The 20,564-nt window shown below is 41.0% G+C and overlaps 1 protein-coding gene across 4 annotated transcripts in view; it reads left to right on the forward strand.

The window, feature by feature from the left end:
- Positions 1 to 20,564, forward strand: part of Wdr35 (WD repeat domain 35) — a 59,835-nt gene that overhangs the window by 35,364 nt on the left and 3,907 nt on the right. For all 4 annotated transcript variants that reach the window (XM_006239885.5, XM_039112765.2, XM_063262347.1 and 1 more), the window contains 12 exons: positions 947 to 1,016; positions 1,941 to 1,994; positions 3,319 to 3,428; positions 4,019 to 4,229; positions 8,811 to 8,891; positions 13,220 to 13,356; positions 13,678 to 13,881; positions 15,309 to 15,455; positions 16,426 to 16,558; positions 18,234 to 18,344; positions 19,225 to 19,389; positions 20,283 to 20,423. In XM_006239885.5, coding sequence (XP_006239947.1) covers positions 947 to 1,016; positions 1,941 to 1,994; positions 3,319 to 3,428; positions 4,019 to 4,229; positions 8,811 to 8,891; positions 13,220 to 13,356; positions 13,678 to 13,881; positions 15,309 to 15,455; positions 16,426 to 16,558; positions 18,234 to 18,344; positions 19,225 to 19,389; positions 20,283 to 20,423 — 1,564 coding nt within the window. The remainder of the gene's footprint in view (positions 1 to 946; positions 1,017 to 1,940; positions 1,995 to 3,318; positions 3,429 to 4,018; positions 4,230 to 8,810; positions 8,892 to 13,219; positions 13,357 to 13,677; positions 13,882 to 15,308; positions 15,456 to 16,425; positions 16,559 to 18,233; positions 18,345 to 19,224; positions 19,390 to 20,282; positions 20,424 to 20,564) is intronic.

A 20,564-nucleotide genomic window follows, 5' to 3' on the forward strand; every position in this document is an offset into this window, starting at 1 on the left:
TTTAATTGAATCTTTTTAAATTTACCAAAATAAAAGAAAGTTGGCATGATGTAAACAAAACAGAACAAGACAAAACAAAACCTCCATATTGATGAAGGCTGGACGTCTGTGGGGATTTGGTTAGGAAATGACTGTGTGACCCACTCCCCATATTAGCGGTACACTGATACTGCCGTCGTTCACTTAAGAAGCGAGCATCTAACTGAAGCCTCACTCCCATAGGCTAGTGGTACAGGAGTCTTTCTAGGGGGTGATCCTAGCATCAGTCACCAGGGGAGATGCAGGTCCTTACACACGGGTATGGAGGAGGGCTTTAGGTCCGGGTAAACTGGTCACGTGGCTTCTTTCCAAGGCCCTGGCTTCTGGAAGTGTGAGTTGGAGTAGTTTCTGCTAAGTGGGGATAAAGAGGGCTCTGCCACTCAGACAAGACAGAGGGACTCCTGAAGGAAGCTTCGACATGTAGTTATGTAACTGTGTTAAGTGAACAACAGGAAGTTCTGTATAAAGTTATGACTTCACAAGCCTGAAGTTGCAGCGGACAGGAGGATGAGGCAGGAGGATTCTGAGTTCGTGATATACCCAGGCTACATAGAGACTCTTGCAAGCACGCAAGCAAGCAAGCAAACTAATAGGCAAACAGTTACTTTTGACCAACAGTCAGGCAAAAATCCGACAGCTTAATGGACTTTATTGGGAATATGTAACTTGGTTGGTCATAATGGGGCATGATTTTGGTGAACAGATGACTTTTATAACTTTAAATATTTGGTGGATAATTTCTGCTTTTATGAGATTCAGCTGTATCAAGAACTCTTTTAAAAAAAAAATCAGGGTTTTCCTGGTAGAAAAGAATGCTTACTGTAGTCATTCAATCCATAGCTGTAGAGATTATGAAGTAATATAATCCCCTCTTTCTTCAAGCTTCTGTTTTTTCTTTTATTAACAGAATTTATCATGTTGACGATGTTCCTTCTGGATCTGTGGATGGGGTGTTTGATTATAGTAAAGCCATTCAAGTAGGTGGTTTGATTTCCGTCAGTGTTAGTGTCTGCAGATAAGGAAACATTGTAATTTTATTACAGACTTGAACAAGAATTTGGTTCTAGTAAATAGGGCATCATTTTAACAGTTCCTTAAACACTATCACATCTGCTTTTTCTATGGTGGCTAGGGACCCAAACTCAGGTCCTGTGGCTTGTGCAGCAAGCTCTTTACCCACTGAGCCGTCTTTGCAGCCCTGATTAAGAACGCTTTAACTGAGTTTATGACTTTGTGACTTTTGGGCTGAGTTTGAGCTATCGTGGGCCACGCTTACCTGTGAGTGGTGTTGACTGAACTGTTGACAATTTTATCACTTATAGGACCTTTCTCCATGCTCTTTCCTTTTCTCATGTTCCCCAGCTGAGAGAACAGTCAGTCCTGGCAGTTCTCCAGAGAGAGCAGTCTGACTTCTGGCTGATTGGTTTGTCAGACAGTGTATATACATATACATACACACTAGCTATGGTGACTGGCTCTTTTTGCTAAACACAATGCCCTTACTTAGACCCAGGTGGTTGCAGGGCTCTCCCATTTTACCCTTCTGGTGGCCTATGCTCACCTCCCTGTTCCCAGCTGTAAGAGCTACGTTTAGGTGTTTTCCCATCTACTTCTGCCTACGTGCTTGTTTAACCCACTTGTATCTCTTTTAAAAGACTATCTACAATTAGATGCTTGCTCCATAGTCTTTGCAAGTTGGTTTTTAAGTAGTCCCCTAGGGATCAAGATTTCATTGAAGTAGCATAGTACTTACTTCAGTGACTGACACATAGTAGGTACTCAGTAAATAAAATTGTTACATTGACAAATGTATTATTATTAGATTTTAATAAATTGCATGTGGGTTTTGGACCACCTTTGTTTTTCAATAAATATTACATAAAATGATTGATTAATTTTAGGGTACGAGGGATCCAATTTGTGCCATAACTGCATCTGATAAGACATTGATTGTGGTAAGTTGAAATAAACTCATTTTATGAATTGTTATTGTTTGGGTTACAGAGCAAGGGTAAGCAAGCATTTTTGATGTAGACTGCCATCTTGTGGGTGTCTTGTGTTTCTCTAAATCTGATAGAAGAAATGAGGAAGTTCTGAGGTTCGTGCACATCTTATTAGTCATTTGCAAAATGTTAACTACTTATAAAATCAGCAGGGCAGTGGTCAGCTGAGAAGGGACACATGTGGAGTTGACCCTGGGTCGAAAGCCCTACACAGTTGGTCGATGCAGAGGCTGTATGGGAAGCATTGACCTTAGAGGATTTTTGCTCCTGTGTGTAGCCCAGGAACCTATACTGGCTCGGCTGAACTACATTCATAAACCTTAGGATGAAGTGATGTATTCTCCAGCTAGTAGAGTTGAGGAATTTATGGCAGTAGTTTGCTAAAATCTAAAAACAGAAGCAATGGTATACTGTTCTTTCTTGAGCGCTGACATTTGAAAACACGAACTTCAGAAGTAACTGAGTCAGCAGTGAGTTTGAGTTGCTCCAGCCGAGGCTTCCCTGTCCCCGCTGAGTTCTCTAGCCGTCAGCTCACTTGGTGAACCACTCTTTAAGGACCTTGTATCCTATGGCTTCCCCACTTTTCTGATAGATCCTGCTTGAGCATCATACCGAGGAATCCTTGCTCTTTGGCTAAAGAGGGGAGGTAAAGATGAGCTATGTAGGCCTTCCTCTCTTACCCAGTGCTGCCCATGGCTCAAGGCAGGAGAGTTGAAAGCTAGTCATGGCCCCACTTCACTGCTGCATTTGCTGTGATCCGTGCAGTCAGGCCTGCCCAGGAAATGGATATATATCCTGTGACAAGTTTTAAATAACACTCAAGTGTTGCTGCTTCTAGGTGACCTTTCTTCTTGCCAGAGGCTGATGCTCTAGGTCAAAGCTGTAGGAGGAGGGCTAGACTCCAGGATCAGCTGTTCCATACGGTGACCTTCCATTTCATATCTGTGGGATATAAATGAGCAGCTACTTTGTAGCCTTTAGTCTACCCTGAATATTAACCTAAATGATAAGCAGCCTTAGATGTTTCTTTTTTGACAGTAAGAGTCAGTGTATTACAAAGTCTTTGTCCTGACCTCCTTCTTGAATATTCTATGAGGAAAAATTAGACTGCCTACAGCTGTTGTTAAAAGACTCAAGTTAGGAGTCAAACAGCAGAATTGGGCACTTGCTAGGTTACTGTCACTCTGGTTTTAAAAACATGGGCATAAAGAGGCCTGCATTGAGAGCTTGATACTCATGGTCAATATGCTATAGTAACCAAAGGTCATTTCCATAGGGCCGTGAATCTGGCGTCATCCAGAGGTACAGCTTTCCCAATGTTGCTTTGATTCAAAAGTATTCTCTGGATTGCCGAGCCTGCCAGTTATCTCTGAACTGCAACTCCAGGTACCAAAGACTTCTCCTGGGCATTAGACTTTACGTTGGGATGGCTAGATTTGTGTGGTAGTGTGCTGACGGGTGAACTTGTTGAGTACAGTTAAAAGTTTTTGTTTAAATGGAAATCCTGGCACTTTTTAAAATTTAAAAAAATTTTTTTAAAGATTTATTTATTTATTATATATAAGTGCACTGTCGCTGTCTTCAGACACACCAGAAGAAGGCATTGGATCTCTTTACAGATGGTTGTGAGCCACCATGTGGTTGCTGGGAATTGAACTCAGGACCTCTGGAAGAGCAGTCAGTGCTCTAACCGCTGAGCCATCTCTCCAGCCCTTTTTAAAATTTTTATTCTTGAAACTTAACATTAACTATTTTATATTTTGATACTGTCTGCTTTTGGATACATTTTTCTTATAAAGTAGCAAAATGAAGAATAGTTTCTGTCTTCTGAAGTTAAATTCCTTTAAAGAGTTTTAAAGTGATTTCCACCATATTCCAGGTTTTTGATAAAGGGTCCTGAAGAAGGGCTGTAGGCAGTTTGACTTCATGATCACTGAATGTATCTTACAACCTCCCCTCCCTCCCATGACTTCTAGTCGCCTTGCCATCATTGACATCGCGGGAGTCTTGACATTCTTTGACTTGGACACTCGGGTGACAGACAGTACAGGGCAGCAAGTTGTTGGCGAGTTGCTAAAACTGGAGCGCAAAGATGTCTGGGATATGAAATGGGCCAAGGACAATCCCGATTTGTTTGCAATGATGGAGAAGACAAGAATGTATGTCTTCAGAAACTTGGATCCTGAGGTACGGCCAAGGAATACATGTTGACAGTATAAATAATGAACCAAACTCAAAATCCGGATATTCCTCCCTTTTCCTTTGAGAAATGTATCAGCATTGCGGCATACATCTGTGAAAATACATTTAAAAATTGCTGTAGGGTTTAAAAATATTTTGTTCAAAGTGGGAATAATCCCTCTAAAATATCTTTGCTTTCTCTAAAAAGCACTTCCTAGGCATTTACTTAGTCTGTTAAAAGATGGACTCAGCTGGGCAGGGAGACATACGCTTGTAATCCTCGTATAGGAGAGTCTGAAGAGGAGAACCATGCTCTTTGAGGCCAGCCTGGGCTATCGAGGACCACGGTTCAGACCTTAACTGAAACCGAAACTGAGGCCACCAACACGGAACTGTGACAATCATTCAATAGCCCTGGTTTCTTTTTCTCTTATCAAAATTCAAGGAAAAGTCAAGAAAGTCACCAGGTTTATTTGCTGTGTTTTTGAAATGGCCTTGTCTCTTCATTCTCCATGCTTGTGTGTCTAGAGACACTTACCTCACCTTTGTTATTCTGCAGCCCACTCACCCGTCTGCACCTTTCTGTTCTCAGGTCCCCTCACACACACTGTGACTGCCTTTTCTTCTGTCCATTATATTTTCTCATTAATTTTCAGGTCTTTTCTATTTATAGCTGCATCAGCTGATGTTTTTGAAAGAGTTGGTTGTTTTTATTAAAACATTTTAATAACACATTTTTAATAAAGAGCTTAAGTATGAGAGTTAAGAGAGCAAGAGATGTACTGAGAAAGAAAGACATCCCAAGGAGCATGGCACAGGTTTCTCTAGAGGGAACTGCACCCGTTAGCTTTTCTGTTTTGGATTCTTCTGTCCCTCAGTCCTCTCTGAACCAATGCTTATTATCATGTGCTTAGGCAGTATAAAATAAATTAATATGTAACTCAATCAAAAAGATAATTTTTAGAAACAATTTTGATCACTGATGATTTTCAATGTAGAATATTCTGTTTCCCTCACTAGTGTAAATCACAGGAGATGAGCTAATGTCTCACTTATCCATATTGATTTGTTTGTTCTTCGGAAGAAATTGCATACTCAGGGCTTCGAGCTGTCAGAGGTTTTCTGCAGCCATTGGTTTAGTGTTGAGCTGTTGCTCCTCTAAAACACCGGGCGTTTCTGTCTTTTCTCTTTGGAGGTCCGTTGGCTCTTTGGTAATGACATCATCGTCAGTTACTCTTAGAGGCTCTGTTAAGGCATTTAGGAGCCTCATGTTTTTGTCATTCTTAGACCCCGAGAAGTGGTTCAAAGACAAGACATCCTGGACTACTACCTTTGCCTGGCTTCTTGCAAGGACCTAAGGGCATTTTGTCCCTTGCCACAAAACAAGTGTGGATATTTGACAGGTGTCCACAGGGTAACCTTGAAATGGAAGAATGGTTTCCGAATGCTAGAGTCCTTCTGTTCTTCGCCCTCCTCCTTGTTAGCCAGTTGTTAGATGCCCAGCGAGTGGGCTCTTACTACGCTTGTGCAGGGTGTGCAGTGTCAATTTAGCACCAAGTCAAACCTTTAAACCTTTGTCTGGAGGAGACTGTTAAGTAGTTCTAACAGACTAGCCTTTATTTAAAAAAATCATTATTTTCTTTACTTGAGTTTGTTTTCTAGCTTGACGAATAACTCAATTTCTGTTACATTTAGAGCTAGATCAACTTTGAAAATGACTTGAGCATGGTGAGGAATCTATACACTGTGCTGCTCTGTTCTCTGTTTTCCCGAGGCTGCAGCCCTCTGTGCTCCATGCTAGCTCAGCTGCTCTGCGGGTCCTTCCTCCAGCTGCTCAGAGGCTGTGAGGGTGCCTGGACACAGCTACACAGTACCCTCTTCCTCCACATTAGCACTCGGGAGATGAGCTGTGGTCTGACAGTTGGGAGCTGGATAGGTTTTTTTTTCGTGAGAGGATAGATAAACGATCTCCGTTTCCCTGTTGTGAGAGAGGGAGGGGCTAGCTTTACCATTCCACAGTTGCTTGTGTTATCAGTGATCCCTGGAGCTGGCAGATTCGTTTTCAAAACCTCTTAAGCCTCTTGTCTAATTTATGAAGTGAGGGTAAAATTTGGTAACATAATCTCTCAATCTAATTAATTAGGCATGTTCAAGCCTCAGTGAGTCACTGTGTGCTGATGATGAGCTCAGTCAGGACACTTCAGGAAGCCTGCGGTGTTACACAGCTGTGAGGCCTCTGAGTGCTGAGTGAGAGAGACCCCGGGGTGTCTTGATACAGCATAGTGTACCAAGGCTTGGATGCCTGTTTTTGATAAAAATATAGACCTTGCATACTGCTTATTGCGTGTACCCTGCTTTGTAGCTTATTAATATGACACACTGTGTTTAGTTGAGGTATGGATGAATTACTGCTGTATTTTGAAAAACAGTGTTAGTTGATATAAATTGGCCTAGTTAGCTCTGTCAACTTGACACAGTCTAGCATTACCCATGATGAGAATCTCAATGGAAGGATTGTCCAGATCACATTGCCCTGTGACCGTATCTGTGGGGTATCATGTTAATTGTTAATCCATATAGGTGGGCCAGCCCACTCTGACTGGCACAATTCCCTGGGGAGTTGATTCAGGGCTCTATTAAGAATGCTGGCTGAGGGCTGGAGAGATGGCTCACAGGTTAAGGTCTACTCTTCCAGAGGTCTTGGGTTCAATTCCAGCAACCACATGTGGCTCACGACCATCTGTAGTGGGATGGATCTGGTGCTCTCTTCTCAAGCGCAGGTGTACATGAAGCTAGAACATGCGTATACAGAAACATTTACTTTAAAGAACTCCGGCTGAGTGAGCCAGTGAGCAGCGTTACTCCATGGCTTCTGCTTTAAGCTGCTGTTGAGTTCCTGCTCTGACCTCCCTCAGTGGTGGACTGTGAGTCAGAGGTGCAAGCTTCCTTCCCTCGGTCGCTTTGCTCACAATGATTATTACAGCCACAGAAAAGAGACCATTGTAATTCAAGCAGATGCAGAGTTTCCAGGAGGACGAATGACCCAACACCATTTGCACATCACTTGTAGACCAGCGTTTATAAACCACTTTGAAATTCTTCACTCTGCTCTTCCTTCTCCTTTCCCACTCTCCCTTCTCTGTTTCCCCATCATTTAAAGACTCTTTTATTAAAGCAGTAATCTTATAATCCAAATTATATGCTTTTTGCATAGTTATCAGTTCTGTTACATAGAACAGAGACCCTAAGGTATCCCGCAGCGAAGAATTACAAAATTAAAAGGAACGATTCACATTTTTGAACTTTTTTTTTCAGGATGGTGGTATATTTTTTAATCCACAGGTTATCTTTTGTGACTTCATCTTTTAACCATTTTTCTTTGTTATAGTATTTAATTAAAATGATTTTTATGATAAACATGTTTATACAAATATATTTGGTTTATTCGATAGTTTCAAATTAATTAAAACACACAAAAGACTCTATGAGAAACATCTCGATACATATTCTTTTCATTAAATTTTGTTGTGATTCCGTGTATGCATCTATGTGGCTTGTTTTTCCAAGACAGGGCCATGCTATATAACAAAGGCTCGCCTCTAATTTGTAATTTCCTGCTTCCATCTGCCGTGTGCTGGGATTACAGGGTGAACTGCCAGGCCTGGCTGTTTATGTGTGTTTGTTACCCGTAAAAATGTATTATCTGCCTTATGCAATACAATCACATTTTTAAAGATAATTAAAAGATCTTATATAAACTTTTCTCATATAATTTGATTTTTAACTGACAACTTGTGATTTTTCAAAGAAAAAAATACTTAAAATCCAATTAGACATGTCTACTGTGTGTCATAATGAGCCTCAATCTTAGGCATATTGAATTTTTACTTTTTATTTTCACCATTTTGGTGTCTTTCTTTTATCACAATTTTATAATAGCATAGTATAATTATGCATACTTATAAATAATGAAAATTTGATGATTTCCATTTTTAGACACTATTATTCCTTTTTCTTCTGTACCATTCTTGGAGGTACGAAGTAGTTGGCAGAGTACTTATTTTGGCTTATAGAACATCTTTTTCTTTCTTTCTTTTTTTTTTTTTTTTTTGCTAAGGATGTAGGGCAGCTACTTTATAATTATAATATATAATTATAATATGCAGGTCCTACATAGTTTTTTTTGCAACCATCTGTAGAATAAGAGACATACGTGTAACATACATGTATTTATATGTTAGCAAATAAAGTCTTATGTAGGCAGCATGTCAGGTACATAGGGGGCAGACTTCAGTAGCTGTGGGATTTGTGTGGTAGATGTCCTAATCGAATCCAAATACAATGCATATCATAATGTGGTCAGGCAAGAGCTGTATGAAAGTGTAGAGTTGAAATATGACTCCAGCAGAGATGAGTGGCATGTGTGGCAGTGTGGTAATTATTTAGGTGATGGGCATATGGCATTAGTGACATTCTGGGTCTTTTGTCTGATTGCAAGTCTTGACAATGTTGTTTAAAATGAGGACTCCTTGAGGGGGCATGTTTTGTATGATGAGTCATAACCCCCTTTTTTTTATGTCTTTAAAGGAACCCATTCAGACCTCTGGCTATATTTGCAACTTTGAGGATTTGGAAATTAAATCTGTGCTCTTGGATGAGATACTTAAGGTAACTAACAACCACACCCTCCATTTCTGCTGCAGCCCTCGACTGAGCCGCCTGTGTGACAGGCAGCACGGTGGCCCAGCTGGGAGTAGACTACAGGGTGAACTGGTAATTAAGGCCGCAGGTCCAGCCTTACTCATTGCTTACTGTGCGTGGCTTCTGGGGTCGGGGCTGATGGTCTGTGGAAGTCTGGGTTCCCATAAGGTCTTTGAAAGCACCTGGGCTTTCTAATCAGTCTGCTGCATGTGGGGCGGACGCAGGGAGAAGGGTGGAGCTTAAAAGCTGTCAGCAAATACTAGAATGGAGTTATAGGGTGTTGCACCTGAGGATTGCCACATTTGACTGGTGGGCTTTTCTGTATGGATAGCAAGGTATCCATAGTTCTGCAAGGTAAAGAGAGAGATCATTCCCGTGTTTAGGTACATGGTCTGTGAAACAGTGAGCCTGTTTCTTGTCTTTCACCCGCACACAGGAACATCAGAGAGTAGCCCTTCCCTGTTATCCTTGCATATGCAAGAAAAGCATCTTTTTAAATGTGCTGTTTGCTCGGTTCAAGTCTTAGGTGTTGGGACCTTTTTAGAAGGTATGTTTTTCCAATGCCCTTTTATAAACAGAGTCAGAGGTGGGTAGACTCCATTAAAGTGGCTGATGTCATGCTTTGACAGAGTCAGCTTCTGGAGTCCTCATCATCTAGCAGGGGTGTGCTGTATCAGTGACTTTCAGCCAGTGTATTTATGTCTAATTGAAAAAAAGTGTGGTTGCTATGTAGAATTAAATCAATATAGAAAAAAATGAAAACAAAGTTTCAAAAACTAGTAGAAATTCTACCGGCCAGCAATTTCAATCAATATTGCCTGAACATCGTAGAATCTGTCCTCCCAGCTGTCACTGGGAAGTGTGAAGACAGACTCGGGTGGGAAGAGTGAGCAGAAATCACGTAATCATATCAGCACCATTGTACAAAACGCTTTTCCGTCTTAACTTTAATTTTAATCAACAATCTGAAAAGAAAAGATTCTGAAAACAAGGAATTCTAGACTCTTAGGTAATCTTAAAAAGACAAACAGTAGCATTTCCAGGGTTAGGAAGAATTGTTAGCATTTTTATCCTCCATTTTCACTAATAATTTTTTTTTAATAGTAAATTGAGTTTCCATTATTCCAACTTTAGACTGCATATTCTTAATGTTATGGTATATAAATTATATTATTGGCTAATTTATTGAAATTGAAAGTATTTAAATTAAGTTTTTAAAGGCTTTACATCTATACATCCCAATAATTAAAACCTTACTTTCTTATATGTTTCTTATGCTTTTCAGCTCCACGATTTATCATATGTTAAATCACTGTCAGGAGATATACCATATATGTTACATAATTGTCTTTTATGTTTTACATATGATAACTAAAAGTAGAAATCAAACATTTATAAAATTAGCAAAATATTCATTTTATAGTCAAATAGTACAATTGAGTCTGTAGATGCTAATCTAATAATAAGGACCAGGCTTCGCTCCATGAACAATATTCTACGAAACAAAATTTTACTGTCGAGAACTTAACTTTGGAAGCAAGGTATACAAATAGTGCTCAGAGTATTCTTTTGGGGAATAAATACAAAAAGAATTCCCAGAACTGGATAAAAGAAATAAAAAGATTCCCAAGAGACTATCAGCCAATAAAGGGCAATAAATCTTGTGAGCAAACAAAGCAACGGACTTAACTTATGGTTCCCTCCACTTACTGCTGTCACTGTACGGGAATGAGGGGAGCCTGGAAAGAGCTGGGAAATCCTCTACATTAATAAGTATCTTGGATGAGAAAACATAGCTAAAATTCTAGGGACAGAGTATCAGAGACAGGAGCACAGAGCAAGAATTTTGTAACTATGCAGGGGCTCCCTGTTGAGTAATTAACTGAGGCCTAGTAAGGCATTCTTGTAAGGAAATTGCCTGTGGCCAAGGAAAAAATTCACAAGGAAAGAAAAGGAGAGGGATAATAAGTGTGAGACAGAGAAGGGTACCTGCTGTTATCAGACGTCCCTGAAAACTCATGAGATGTGGCACCAGGCAGCCTGGGTAATTGGGGGAGGATGGGGAGGGGAACACCCAGATATTAGGGGAGGGGGAGGGGCTAGGAGGATGTTGGCCCGGAAACTGGGAAGGGGAATAACAATCGAAATGTAAATAAGAAATACTCAATTTAATAAAGATGGAAAAAAAAAGAGTTAGGTCAGATGAAGTCCTGTGATCAGTCTGAAAAAATTTAAACCTGAAAAGATTAAAATGATATGAACAGAATATTATAACTAAGCCCAAGAGTACACGTATGTATATTAAATTAACTAGCAGTCACCAAAGGAAACTTTATTTTTTTTTGAACATAATAAAAATGTATTTTATGACAGCATGCTATAGGGGGTGTATTACATGGCAATAGATAACTGGAATAGGACCAGTCCATGCTTTCAGGTGAGGAAGAATTGTTAGCATTTTTATCCTCCATTTTCACTAATAATTTTTTAATTACACATATTCATGTGTATGTGCATGTGTGCCAGTTGGCGTGTGTTGCAGTGCACACGTGAAGATCCAAGGACAACTTTCGGGAGTCAGTTCTCTCCTTTAACTGCCCACGTTCCAGGGATGGTCAGCAGCACCTTCATCCCCCGAACCATCTTCCTGGCCCAGGCGTCCCGTGCTAAACTGCATTTAACAGTTAATAGGCTTTCCAGTCTAGACTGACATCCCTAGGTTTCTTCACCTTTCTTTCCTTTTTTGGTAGTTCTATCTAATTCATTTAATGTCAAGATTTAGAACATGTTATTTTGTTTTCTTACTCTAATTTTAAGCTGTTTAATGTTATGCATAAATAATTACAAAATTATTGATAACTTTGCTCTATTTTTTCTGAGCAGTTCATAAGAATCTTTCAGTCGGCTGGGCTTTGCCACTCACAGGAGGGCAGCGGAGGTAGCAGGGCTGCAGCACTGAGAGACCTGGCTCTCCTTTACTTGCAATAGTACTTATGTATGGAAGTGTAAAAGGCTGAACACTTTTCAAAAGTCACTGTTGGTTGTTTATTGCATTAAGTTCCAGAACGTCGTGCCATTGGTTTTGTAGCTGATTATCATATTGACTTGGATGATGTATTTTAGAAACTATAATTTACCTTGGTTAGATGTGCTCTGAGATCGTCACACACTGGGCAGGTTTGTATGGATCAAGTATTAGAGAAAGGAGTACCTGGTATCGATCGGTGCCTTGGGCTGAGAAGGGTTAAACTTGAGGTGGAGAGTTGAACTCTGTGTTACCTACTTGGCTGACTACACGCAGAACTTACTAAATGAAAAAAGATGGGAGGTTCCACTTCTCTTTGGGGCATCATGGGCAATGTGGGCTCCTTTAAGCATTTATGTTCAAAGAAGACCATGAGAAGTTGTTGGTGACTAAAGAAGAAACACAAGTCAAACTGAAATTAGCATTCACCTTTACCTGAGGTGTTGGGTTGGCCTGTGGCCTTGTGCACACGTCCTCTGTAGATGAGGAGGCTCTGTCACATGGGGAGCAATAACGTTACAGTGGTGTGTTTGAACCCAAACCTCATACTCCTTCCTCGCTAATTCCTGCTTGGTCCTCCAGAGTCTCCTAAGGATTTCAGACGTTGTCACAGTGCTTAGTTAGGTGTAAGGAGGAGCTGGTTTGCTCTGTTTGCACTTTAGGACTCACCTGTTACTGCTCTTCACAGGGGATCTAATTGTCATGAGTGCTCCTTTCCTTCATTGCATGGCTGTGTGGACACTGGTGAATTACTGTGCCTACTTGTTTCTTTTCTTTGGCCCTGTGGCTCTCCCTGGAGATGGACCTTGAGTTTTGTTGTTTTGGTGAGCATGCTGAGTTAGGGTAGGAAGAGGTGATGACACTCTCCTTTCTCTCATCTCTCTTGCTCCGTAGCCCTGAAGCCACAGCACCATCTCCTGTGGTAAGAGTGGATGGAAGGACGAGGGAGGAGAAGTGGCTGAATGTGGGTTTTGTGCTCTAGTGAAGGCAGGGTAGGAGTGTGAAGAAAAGAATTACACCTGGGGGAAGTGGAGTTGAGAGAAACCCGAGGGACCCTTTCTGCTGTCGTCAGCACCTCTGTGTAGGAAGCCTGATTGCTCATGGGAGACTCCATCTCTGTGTTTTCCAAATAACTCTTCAGACCCAAATGTGGGAATTTCTTTTTCTTCATTCTAATCACAGTGTGATAGAGTAGTTTGTTTTATTTTATTTTATCTGTATAGACAGTGAAGACATCCTTCTGAATTCCCTATCTCACCTTCACTTTCAGAACCCAGAGCACCCTAGCAAGGATTACATAATGAATTTTGAGATCCGGTCCCTTCGAGATAGCCGAGCGTTGATCGAGAAAGTTGGAATTGAAGATGCGTCTCAATTCATAGAGGACAATCCACATCCTCGACTTTGGTATTTTAAAGAACCCCATCATCCCCCAGGTCAGGTGTATGCTTTCAAAGTCCCAACTCTGTCACTCTTTGTTCACACATTAGCATCCTAATTGCAACTGGTGTCTCCTTTTGCTTTTCTTCTTAAACTATAGAAACCTGCTTTTCATATGTCATGCTCAGTGTAAGCATGTTACATGAAAAAGCATTTGCATGTGCTAAAATAGTCATTTTCACCAGAATCCACCAGAATATGTTTTACCATGCTGTGTTGATTGAATCCTGTACAAGACTTGTTATTAGTCATATGTAATGGTTTCTCTGTGTTCTTTATACAACGAAGGCGCCTGTTGGCTGAAGCTGCCCTGCAGAAGCTGGACTTGTACACCGCGCAGCAAGCATTTGTACGCTGTAAGGATTATCAAGGCATCAAATTTGTGAAGCGCCTGGGCAACCTGCAGAGTGAGTCCATGAAGCAGGCTGAAGTTATTGCCTACTTTGGCAGGTTCGAAGAGGCCGAAAGAATGTATCTAGACATGGACAGAAGGTAACTGATAACAGCAGCCACCCCTGAGCATTTTCAGTTCATGTGTTCACCATGGAGACTCTAAAGTAGACTAATTTCTTTTAGAAAGTAATTTTCATTTTGGATTACAACCTGGGCATTTCCCATGCCTCATTAATTTATATTTTATAAATTGGGAGCAGTTTTCTTCTCTGCTTTTATTTTATTTATTATTTTAAAGTGTGTGTGTGTGTGTGTGTGTGTGTGTGTGTGTGTGTGTGTGTTTGCACATGTGCATGATTGTGGAGGTCAGAGGTCAGTGGTGGGTGTTTCCACCTTCGTGAGACATGGTCTCTCATTGCACTGGAGTTTGGAGTTTTGGCTGGACTTGCTGGCCAGCACGTGCCCAGGGGCTGGCTGGCTGTCCAGTGCCGGGTCACAGACGCAGCAGCCATGCCAGGCTTTCAGGCTGGTGCTGAGCATGGCCCACTGTTCTTCTTTATGTGTTAATCCATACATGGTGACTGAGATTTTGTTCATTTGGTAAAGAGAAAGGTTGCTAGGTCTGTGGAGACTGGAGGCTTTTATTAGTTATTGTATAGCCATAATTTGGATTTTAGTTACTAAGACCATTATTTAACTTTCGTCTCTCAGGAATCATAAAATAAAAATCAAGAGAGATAAAATCAAAAGAGAATTAATTATTCAGCAGATAATTAGTTTCTTTAACAAGTAGGAAATCTAGGAAAAGAAGACTTGAATCAGCTTTTTTTGTTGTTTGTTTCTTGAGACAAAGTTTCTCTGTGTTGCCCTGCTTGTCCTGGAACATGCTCTGTAGACCAGGCTAGCCTCAAACTCACATTTGCCTGCCTCTGTCTCCCGAGTGCTGGTATTAAAGGCATGCACCACTGCCTACCAGCTCAGAAACAGCTTTTTACTCTGGTGTTTCTTATTTGTTTGTTGTTGTTTTGTTTTGTTTTATTGCTGTGACAAAAGTGCCTCAGTCTGGGTAATTTATAAAGGACAGAGGTGGTTTCTCACAGTTCTGGAGACTAGGAAGCCCAAGGCTGAGGGTCCAGCAGATTTGATGTCCAGTAGGAGCCCATCTGTGCTTCCAGGATGGTGCCTTGAATTTTCACGGGCAGAAGGACAGAAGGACGGCAGTTTTCTCTGGCGCCCTTCTCATTAAGCTGTTATTCATCTCACAATTGGGACCTAATCACTTCCCCAAGTGCACCACGTCTTGATGCTACCACAATAGGGATTAAGTTTCAACATGACATTCTGAGAGGACACACCTTCAGCCTGTAACTTCTGCCCTGCCCCAGCTTCCTCTTATTGGGCAGGCTGTTTCCAGAGTGCTTAGACATACTCAAAGCACCCAGAACTGTGTCTAGCACAGAGCAGGCAACTGACAAGTTTTATAGAGTGGATCAATGATGAACGAATACTTTTTTTTCTTTTGGTAGAGACCTTGCTATTGGTCTGAGGCTGAAATTGGGGGACTGGTTCAGAGTACTGCAACTCCTGAAAACTGGATCTGGTGACGCAGACGACAGTCTCCTGGAACAAGCCCACAATGCCATTGGAGACTACTTTGCTGATCGACAGAAGTGGTGTGTGAGCTACCTGGGTGCCTGATGCATTCTTGCATGCTTAGAGTTATTGCTACCCAGAGTGCTTCTCCAGGAAATAGTGCTGTCAGAGCGAAGGCCCTTCTACATCCTAAAATTCAAATGTTTCTGTAATGCACTTGCTCTCTGGATGTAGGACATCCTTGACCTGAGGGATGAGCACAGTATAAGTCTGCCATCTGCACACGTGAATCGTGTAGCTAGCTTGAGAAAGCGTTCTGCTGCTTTTGAGATCACACCTAGGATGTGATATGTAGCCATGAGCTATTCCACCTGTGCCCCAGTTCCCGAATAATGATTCAGAAGCTTATTGCTTATTAATAATGCTTATGGCCTTAAATGAGGGCTTGTTTTCTGTCTGCTTATAACTTACATAGCCTGTTTATTCTACTCTGTGTCTGCCACATGGCTGATTACCTCTCTTCAGTTTCATAATCTGTCTACTTGGAGTCTGGTGTGAATGTTCTCACACTTATTTCCCAGAGTTCCTCTCTCTCTGCCAGAACTCCCACCTTCTATTTCCTGCCTTTTGCTAACAGGCCTACAGTGTTTTATTGAGAGGGGATGCTCCCACACAGTACACAAGAGATTCTCTGTACAGTTATCTATGATTTAGCTCTGACCATAGTAAATTATTTTATATTGTCTTGTTATAGATTGTTTTCAGAAAGCATTGTTTTATTGTTAAGTTCTCACTGGGATCAATATGCTTATTTATGTCAGCAATACAAGTACTTCTATGCTACTGTTTATGTGAGAGCATTCAAAGAATATTACAGGCAGAATATACCCCATTTTCCTCAGATCTTAAAACATTGTATGTGTTAAAGTATTGTATAACTCAACATGATAAAGGAACACAAATACACCCTTATGAAAGGATATTTTTATGGAAGTTCTTGTTTACCTGGAGACTCACATACTGATTGTGAGGGTTTATTTTCACCCACAGGATGAATGCTGTACAATATTATGTGAAAGGCAGGAACCAGGAGCGCCTAGCCGAATGCTATTATATGCTAGAAGATTACGAGGGGTTAGAGAATCTTGCCAATTCACTTCCAGAAAACCACAAGTTACTTCCAGTAAGTATTCCAAATTTTAGTTTTTGGTGTTGGGTTATTTATAAAATATTATCTTTAGTCAGGAAATATCCTTTGCAGCAACAAAAACTGGACGTTAATCTCTAATCTCATCATTTCTTAGACATGAGGTGATGCTTGTCTTTTGAAATCAGTCTGCCAGTGTTAGAGGACGCCTGAGCTGCAGGGAGAAGTCACTGGGGTGCTCAGTGCCTCGCCAGAGCATGTCCTTGTGTAGGCCTTCGGTTATTAAAGTTTCAGGGACAGACACAGAGGCTGCAGAACAGTGCCAGAGTATTAAGAGGGGATTTTTATAGGTCACAAATTTTGAAGAATTCTATTTTTTGTGCTTCATAAATTTTATTTTTTAATTAGAACATATTACTTTATAAGAAAAGTATAGGCGTTACTTTTAAAAATGTTGTTGGGCACAAAATATGTATTTATATACCCAAATTTATTTATTTATTATTTATTATTTATTTATTTGATACATGTGTGGGTGTTTTGCCTGCACGTGATGTCTGTGTCCCACATGCATGCAGTGTTCTCAGAGGCCAGAAGAGGGCGGATCCCCTGAGGCTGGAGGTAAAGGTGGTTGTGAGCCTCTGAGGATGTTGGGAATCAGAGCAGCCACTTAACCATTGAGAATCTAACCACTGAGCCATTTCACTAGCACACCCACTCCCAGTATTTTTGAGGGAGAGAAAACTCCAATTAGTAACGTTTCAAGAGACAAAAAGATGGCAGTAAGGTTGGCGTGGGAGTTGCCTGGGCCTCAGCTACCTCTGAGGAAGCTGTTTTGGGTTTAGCTTCTGAAACTGATGAAGGCAGTGTTTCTGGTTTCCTTCTTGACTTTTGCCTTGCTAGGATTCAAACCTGCTACTTGACCATTAAACTGTCCCCCACCCCAGCATGCATCTCTCTGTCTGACTGTCTGTCTGCCCGCCCGCCTGTCCGCCCATCCATCCATCCATCCATCCATCCATCCATCCATCCATCCATCCATCCATCCATCCATCTGTTTGTTGTTTGTGGTTAGAGACATGGACCATGAGGCATTTCCTAGATTTGTTTTGTATCCCAGGCTGCCTTGAACTCACTATTCGACGTGGGTGACCTTGAACTTTTAGTGCTTCTGTCTCGGGTGCTGGGAATGTACCATATTGCTAGTTTACACAGAGCTGGGAACCAAACTCAGGGCTCTGTGCTTGCCAGGAAACAGTCTACCAATTGAGCCTCACTCATCCAAGTCCTGGGGTATTTCTTAATAAGATTGGGAGCGTGAATATAACAACTCTTTGGTACACATCATCATCGTCATCATCACCATCACTTTCTTTAATACTATCCATCAGAATTCATGGTTTCGTTTTTCCCTGTTTTTTCTTTTCTAAGACAGTCTCACTGTGTAGCACAGGCAGGTTTTGAAATTACAGCAAAGCTCCTCGCCTCAGGCTGCTAATCTGAAGAAAGAAGATAGGGCAGTGTCTTCAGGGCCTGAGCCACTGTGGACACTGTGATGCCTGCCCATCCTGACCTGTAGCCTCCTGGAGGAAAGAAGAATCACTCTAAGTACCGATGTAGTTATCAGGTGTCCCTGTGGAGTTTTAGTAAGTTAAAATCTAAGTGATGTCCTGGGTCTGTGAAATCTGCTGACCGTGTTTGGTGCTTACAGGAAATAGCCCAGATGTTTGTGAGAGTTGGAATGTGTGAGCAAGCAGTCAGCGCGTTCCTGAAGTGTAACCAGCCAAAGGCAGCGGTGGACACCTGCGTACACCTGAATCAGGTGAGCAGCGGACGGCTGCTGGCCGCACCATGCCCTCGTACAGTGCTCTCCAGTGCCGGGCTGGGAGGGGAAAGAGCCACTCAAAGCTATTGTAAGTGGAGGACGGAAAGGCTGGCCTTGGCACTTAACCTCTTATGCTACCACAAGCAGTGGCAGCTCTCACAGCTTAGCCAACAGGGAACACGGAACAGACCTGCATGTTCAAGTTTTTATCTGGAAGTAATTTCATAATTTTCTGCATTTTATTAGGGTTAGGTTTTGTTTCTCAGAAAGGACCAGGTTAATGGTCATTCATTGCCTGAGGAAAGAATTGAGTTACTTGATCAATATTTACTTTGGCAAATCTATTTCCTTTCTCTTTTATAGAAAACATGTATTTAATATTTAAAAAAACCCTGAAATTTAACTAAAATCAAAGTGCAGGATTATTACAGAAACTGTTGGTATCAGTATATTCTTGTACACATTTTCTTTGAAGTGTTTTAAGAGATCTTATAAAGATAATTTATAATGTTATATCTGATGGGTATTTTCTTAAAGGGAGTTGTTTTGTTTTATGATAAAAACTAAAAAACACGGATTCTTTTTCTAGCTTACAATATATGCAGCAAGAGAACTGTAAGATTAATGTGATTATAAATCTTGAGACTTTCATTTTTAAATGTACTTATCCAAGAAATGCCTATTAGATGATCCAGTCATTTTGAAATGCTTGCCTGTGAATTGGTTGACTGCTCTGATCTCACAGACACTTGGAACAGCGATGGCTTTGCTGTATCTGAAGCAGCGTCATCATTTATCACACTCAGGCTGCATTGTGGGGATCTTAGAATGTAAGTCTTCTAAATATTCAGTGGCTGAATGGTATATTGTCCCCTAGTGGAACAAGGCTGTTGAACTGGCTAAAAGTCACAGCATGAAGGAAATCGGGTCTCTGTTAGCTCGCTACGCGTCACATCTGCTGGAGAAGAACAAGACGCTCGATGCCATTGAACTCTATAGGAAAGCCAGCTACTTTTTCGATGCCGCTAAACTGATGTATAAGGTAATGCAGGGTCTGCTGAAGGTGGGCCTTGCTCTAGTCATCACCTTTTTAACTTACAGCCTTATCGTTAAAAAACTTGCAAATAAAATAAACATCACAAGCCAAAATTCAGTAGACCCGAAGTCTATACATCTCCGTGAACTTCTATCCAGTGAGAAGAGCCATTTGGGTATATTTTTATGCACATAATCACTACCAAACCAGAGAAATTCGTGACGAAATTAGAACTACAACATTAGTTTTCTGTCTTCTTCTACAGCTTTTAAAAAGCATTCTGGTTTTTGGTAAACAAGTGTCTGTCACAGCAAAGCCCTTCTCACTGCAGCTTTGTGCATTGCTGCCGTCTGTGAACAAGGGGGTTATGGATGCCAGAAGCTTGCTACTTCCTAAACAATTTTGAGTTTGGTTTAGAAGCTAACCAAGAGTTTCACAATTTCTGGGGGCTGTGAAGAACAAATGCTTTTAACTGGAATTAAATCCTTGTAAAATGCACACATTTTAAAACAATATACTCCTTTAATGTCCATAATACAGTATTAATACACATAATTTTTATACTCTGTTCTCTTTTCTTGTTTGACTTAATAAAATAAATTTCCTCAAAATCACTTAAATTCCAACTTCTAAAGGACAGACTACTTTCTCCAGTATGATTTAGTTATTTTTTTCAATAGATGTTACTTTTAAGACTGCTAGTTTCTGTTCAAGTGACTACATTCTGAAGAAAAGACCATCCATGGCTTTTAAAATCTGAAACATAATTACATTTATATTACATTCTATCCCTCTCCCTCCTCCTTTAAAGAATCAAATTTCAGTTAATTTTGGAAATGATTTTATTTGTCCAAATATACATCAAGAAGTATCTTGCCAACTGTTTGAAATGTTTAAAGATTGCAGATGAAGAGGCGAAGAAGAGGACGAAGCCTTTGCGTGTGAAGAAGCTGTACGTGCTGTCAGCCCTGCTCATTGAGCAGTATCATGAGCAGATGAAAAACGCCCAGCGCGGGAAAGTTAAAGGCAAGAACTCAGAGGTGACTAGGACTCACACACAGCTGTAGTAGCAGACAATGCCAGGCCATCATAACTGTCTTCCTGGAGAAGCTCTCTTATTTGTAGGCCTGCATTTATTTCTTTTAGGGGGCTTAACACATAGCAGTGCCTCATTCAGATGA

The sequence above is a fragment of the Rattus norvegicus genome, chromosome 6, assembly GCF_036323735.1.
Source record: "Rattus norvegicus strain BN/NHsdMcwi chromosome 6, GRCr8, whole genome shotgun sequence".
NCBI classification, from domain to species: Eukaryota; Metazoa; Chordata; class Mammalia; order Rodentia; family Muridae; genus Rattus; species Rattus norvegicus.